The following is a 6,000-nucleotide window of genomic DNA, read 5'->3' as shown; positions in this document are numbered from 1 at the left end:
ATTAGTTGGGAATGTAGGGCAGGAATTCTCTTGCAGAAGCTAGAACTAAGGTCAAAGAAAAGTCAACTGACTAGCTTAAATGCAACAGTGCAAGAAGACCACTCCCTGCCCAGTTTTTACCTGAAGAGGCTTGAATTAAAAAATATATACGTATCTATTGCACTGGATCCTTCTTCAGGGTAGAAGTCAGTTTCAAACCTTCAATGTAATGTTTTTTTAAATGCTTCTTAAAGGAAGATACTAGAGACATTCCTGAATCAGAACTAGCCAGGATGTATTCTAAAAATACAAATACAAATACAAATACAAATTCTTTTGAGACAGTTTCAAGCTGTCACCCTGGGTAGAGTGCTGTGCCATCACAGCTCACAGCAACCTCAAACTTGGGCTTAAGTGATTCTCTTGCCTCAGCCTCCCAAGTAGTTGGGACTACAGGCGCTCACCACAACGCCTGGCTATTTTTTTTGTTGTTGTTGTTGCAATTGTCATTGTTGTTTTTAGCTGACCTGGGCCAGATTCGAATCCACCAGCCTGTGTGTATGTGGCTGGTGCCCTACCCACTGAGCTACGGGCTCCACCCTAAAAATACAAATTCTTGATGCCCACACTTACCCAGTCAGACTCCCTGTGGGTCTTGGGAATCTGCATCTTAAAACAGAGTCCCAGTGGCTCGGTGCCTGGGAGGCGGAGGCAGGAGAATCGCTTGAGCTCAGGAGTTGGAGGTTGCTGTGAGCTGTGAAGCCACAGCACTCTACCCAGGGCAACAGCTTGAGGCTCTATCTCAAAAAAAAAAAAAAAGTCCCAGGGGGATTCTTCACATAAAATTTTAAGAACTGCTAGGAGAGTTTGGGTGAAAAACCTCAGTTTTGATGCAGGGTTAATATTTTCCTTTGGGACAGACTTCACTAAAATTCCGAAGAGTAAGCCGTATGTCCTTAGCAGATGGGAATGAAACAGCTTTCTGACTGGAACCTGTCTCTTTTTGGTGCAAGCTTTATTTGGAAATTGAGGGTTCTGCTAAGCAAGTGCTCTGCTGCTGGTGACTGACAGCTTGCACACTGTCACTGTTGCTTTCCATCATGGAGCCAGGCATTTGCACCGCCGGCCACGGTGGGGCGCACGCGACGCGTGGTGCCCTCTTATCCCTTCTTTCCTCGTCCACCTTTTCGCTCTTAAGACCAGTCCCTGGGAGTTTCTGCCTTTGGTCTCCAGTTGTTGCTCTCGTCTCGCGAGAACTGCTCACCCATCCTCTCCCCCACACAACCCCTCCTCCTGTGGGCAGGTTCCATATTGGGTAAAGTCTCGGCTCTCGGAGAGTCCCGGGAACTGTAATCGCGAGAGTACAGCGGCAGGCTCCTGCTCGCTGACTCTGGAACCCCGACCACTGGAGCCTCAGCGGTCGCAGCAGCTGGAGCTAGAGTCCGGCGAAGCGCCCCGGAATCGGCCTGGTGGAGAGAGGGTGCAGGGAGGTCGCGGCGGTCGTAGCTTTGAGCCCCGGAGCGCGCCCCTGCTCTTAGCCGCCTCACCCCCATCACTGAGGCTCGCCCAGCAGCTGCAGCTGACAGGGGCCGAGCGCGCGGGAGTCTGTGGGGTCGCGGCAGCCGCACCTGCGCGGGCGACCAGCGCTAGGTCCCCGCCCAACCGGGCGGGCAACTAGGGCCGGGAACGGGTGCGGGTGCAGGCGGGGGCCCCTCAGGGCCACCTTCTTGCCCCGCAGCTGCCGCTGGAAAATGTCTCAGGAGAGGCCCACGTTCTACCGGCAGGAGCTGAACAAGACAATCTGGGAGGTGCCCGAACGTTATCAGAATCTGTCTCCGGTGGGCTCCGGAGCCTATGGCTCGGTGTGGTGAGTGTCGCTCGGCCTGGGGCCGCGGTGGGCAGGGGTGGCCCCTCACAGTTGAGGCCCAGGCCTTCCTCCGCTCAGCGTTGCGCCAAGCGGCAGGAATTTTCCTCGGGGGAGGGCATAGCTGCTTCTTGGTGCCCTGCCTGTCCTGCGCCCCTTACATCCCTCACCCAGCACACGCAGGTGTGTGGTCCACGGTGTGCTGGACTCAGATCTTCTGTGGGAGGTAGATGGTGGTGCTGGAGTTCGGCTCTGGCTCCTACCTTGCACATTCCCTTCTGGGAGGGTTGCAGCTCCAGGGGCAGACACCGAGGGAGGGGCGGCTTCCTTGGTGGTCTGCTTCGCGGCATGGAGCCGAAGGTCCCTCTCCCCGGGGGCTCCCACCTTGGGACCCTGGAGTCTGCGGTCTGAGCAGACAATCCCGGCGAGCTGCCGGAGGAAGCGAAGGGCAAAGCCCTACCTGGAGACTGCAGGTCTTCTGAACAAAACTGACCGGGAAGGGAGCGCTCTCAGGGCTTTTTTCCAAACCTCTGTCGAAATCCGTTTTGAGAAGCGTTCTTTTTCAATTTGGACTTGAATTAGCAGCAGCCCATAGAGCTTAAAATACCGACTTTATCTCAGTTAGCACTGTGCCAGCTTGAGTGGTGTGTTTCCGATTCGGTTGAAAGCGTATTTCCTTTATGTAGAGGGAGGGTGGTGGTAGTGCCTGCAAGAATACTGTAGCTTGAGAAACTGGTGGCCTCACCGATTAGTCACATAACATACCACTGCTCATTTAAGTATTGTTCGACAAAACAATTTTCTCATTTGGAGCAAGAGAGATTCAGATCCGTTGAGCGCTTTCAAGATCAAAGGGGTATTAACAGTGCTGGGAGGTATTGTAAACATTTTTTTTAATTAAGGTAATTCCTGCGTTTTTAAAGACCCTTAGAGAGTTTGCAGGGAATTTTCTACATTTATGGCCTGAAGTACACGATGGTTTTCATAAGGATGTGAAACAGCACGTAGAAAAGGAAGGGAAGATAGATACTTTTCAGCTTTAATTTACACTGTGTGTTTTAAATGAAACCGATGCCATAAAATTTCCGGTCCTGAAATATTTGACTATTCTCTAACTTCCAAGATTTTATATACAACATTTTAGCTTTTATATAATTTGGAAGTTCCTGATCTGATACTAAATATCAGATTTAACTGTCAACTTTTTCTAGGTTTCAGTAATTTATGTTGTATGTATCGTTTGGGGCCTGTGAAATGATTTTTTTGTTTTGGAACAAATTTCAGGGTTTTGCATGTGTTAATCTTTAAATATGATTCCTGTGTTCCTTAAAGTCACATCATGAATTTCCTGTTTGGTAGAATCTTCTGGGTAATAGAGATTGTGCAATTGTGTCCAGCAGTGGATCATATTGCGTTTTCTAGTTCAAGCTGCTTGAATTATGTTGCAGATGGCACCACACTTGACATCTTTCTCCCATTTTACACTATGGCTGTTTACAAAAGGAATTTGTAGCATTTTACATTCATTAAGTATAATCATTATTGATTTGCTAATTTTCAAAGATGTTTTTGGATCATTTCTCTTTTACTATTTTTAATAGTTCATTGACATATTAATTTCTGTGGTATCAGGGATTTTCTCCAATGCTGTTTGAACTTTAATGGAGTGATACAGAAGAATAGCTCAACTATAAGGAGTTTGGTTGAGCCTGAATAGTTGTTTTGACTAGCTCTGCACTGGAACAGGAGATCCAGATTGGTAGTAAAGCTCCATTAAAATTAAATCCACATTTCTTTAGTGCTAAGCTTTTCTGTGGTAAAGAAGCTAGCAGTATCTGACACTTGAAAGTATTTTTGTTCAATAATTTTTTAAAAATAGATAATACATTGACACTGTATAAAATACAAAATGTATAAAAGGGTATTCGGTTAAAACCTCCTTTCCTTTCTGTTCTCTAGCCACACTACTCTCTTCTTCAGACACAACCACTGTTAGGTATGTTGTGTATCTTTCCAAGCAGGCTGAGTTTTTGTTTAGTAGAATTTCTACCAAAGAGATTTAAGATGTAATCTATAACATATTGCTGAAATTTAGATTTACAAGTAAGTGTTCTGTCTCAGAGTATTAATTTGAAGTTGCTCTTTGGATTAGTGCCTTTTGAGGTGTGGCAGAAAACATTTTTTTGGAACTTCTGTTAGAATCTACTTTGAAGCATATGTTACTTTTCTCCATTCTCATTCTTTGACAGCAGATTTGATTTTAGGGAATAACAAAGTCAATTTGAATCTAAGTAATTTAGGGAATTTGGACTAAAGTCTGATGAAAAAGATTAAGCAATAAGGTTGGTGATACTGCTTTAGGTCCGATAAGAGTAATAACTATACAGTAATGACAGTTTTTTGTGGGACTTGTTGAACTGGGCCTGCATTTTTTCCAAAAAAAACTTTGAATTTTATTTAAAAAATGCAACATTATTGAAAATTTTTTTGATTCTTATTGCTCTAAAGCAGTGGTTCTCAACTTTCCTAATGCTGCGATGTATTTTCATTGTTAAAAAGGGGTCACGACCCACAGGTTGAGAACCGCTGTTCTGAAGTATGGTATACTTGGGTGTGTAACTTTTTTTTTTTGGAGAGGGAGTCTCACTATGTCGCCTTTGGTAGCGTGCTGTGGTATCACAGCTCACAGCAACCTCAGACTCTTGGGCTTAAGCGATTCTCTTGCCTCAGCCTCCCAAGTAGTTGAGACTACAGGCACCTGCCACAACGCCCAGCTATTTTTTGGTTGTAGTTGTCACTGTTATTTGGCAGGCCCAGGCTGGGTTCGAACCCACCAGCTCTGGTGTATGTGGCTGGTGCCCTTGCCGCTGAGCTATAGGTGCCCAGCCAGGTGTATAACTTTTAAGACATTTTTATATTAACCCTATTTTATTATTTCAATTTATACTAAATGTAGTAAAAAAAAAAAAAAAAAAGTAGCAGCCTGTGTAAGTACCCAACTGTAATAAAAGATCAAGGAATCAGGCTAGAAATTTGAGAATTGACAAAGTTTTACAAATATGCCTTTTCTTTTTAAAGGGTAAAGGGAACTAAACTAAACTGTCTTGCAGTTTTAAGGAACTTTAATCAGTTTGTGAGGGGAAATGAAGTAAAATTGTTTAAGAACACATTGTTGCAAAGCATTGATTTTGTGGCTTTGGGACAGAGGGGAGAATCTTTGTGGTGAGTTCAAGGAAATATAAACAGGAACTTAAGTGCCTTTTCTCTGGGGTACGGTTTTTCCAGCTCCTTTTTTGCTGTTCATTGGAGGAGGTAATTGTAAATAAGAGGTGAGAGTTGAGAATTACTTAGATCATATTCCACCATTAATTTAACAGTTTTTAATGAATACCAACTCTGGGTAGCAAGGTAGGATCTGAAACCTAATGCTGAACAAGACAAAACAAGACAATCCATTCTCTCATAGAGCTTATAGCCTAGTACGTTTAATAGCTACATTTTGTGAGTTGCTTACCATTTTCTAGGAATTGTGCTGCACTTTTTATTTATCATCAACATATAAAGTATGTAACAAAACCTTTAGTAAGAGAATGGCAAAGATACCAAATCCAACTTCGTAGTGCTTTGTAGAACAAGATTGTTCCAATAAATATAATAAAAATAAATGAAGCTAATTTTTATTTTAGTATTAATGGCCATTCAGCATTTTATTTATTTTAGTTAGGTTTTTTTTTTTTTGAGACAGAGTCTCACTTTGTCACCCTTGGTAGAGTTCTATGGCATCATAGCTCACAGCAACCTCATACTCTTGGGCTTAAGCAATTCTCTTGCCTCAGCCTCCCCAGTAGCTGGACTACAGGTGCCTGCTACAATGTACAGCTATTTTTGGAGGTGGGGTCTCACTCTTGCTTAGGCTGGTCTGGAACCTGTGAGCTCAGGCAATCCACCCACCTCAGCCTCCCACAGTGCTAGAATTACAGGAGCGAGCCACTGCTCCCAGTCCCCCCATTCAGCATTTTAAATCTTTTTTTTGTTTGTTTTAGAATGAGCAAAGGCACAATAAATAAAAACAAGACATTATTAAGTTGACTTGGTGCCTGTAGCACAGTGTTACAGCACTGGCCACACACCCAGGCGGGCGGGTTCGAACCCAGCCC

The 6,000-nt window shown here is 44.2% G+C and overlaps 1 protein-coding gene across 2 annotated transcripts in view; it reads left to right on the top strand.

The window, feature by feature from the left end:
* The first annotated feature begins 802 nt into the window (after positions 1 to 802).
* MAPK14 (mitogen-activated protein kinase 14) overlaps positions 803 to 6,000 on the top strand; it is a 98,401-nt gene continuing 93,203 nt past the window's right edge. Inside the window, exon 1 of one of the 2 annotated variants that reach the window (XM_053603810.1) lies at positions 803 to 1,846. In XM_053603810.1, the coding sequence (XP_053459785.1) occupies positions 1,731 to 1,846 (116 nt within the window). In that variant the 5' untranslated portion in view covers positions 803 to 1,730. The remainder of the gene's footprint in view (positions 1,847 to 6,000) is intronic. The other variant, XM_053603809.1, reaches the window with a different exon arrangement.

This window comes from Nycticebus coucang, chromosome 9 (genome assembly GCF_027406575.1).
Source record: "Nycticebus coucang isolate mNycCou1 chromosome 9, mNycCou1.pri, whole genome shotgun sequence".
Taxonomy (NCBI): Eukaryota; Metazoa; Chordata; class Mammalia; order Primates; family Lorisidae; genus Nycticebus; species Nycticebus coucang.
This window is presented reverse-complemented; position numbering and strand designations above follow the sequence as displayed.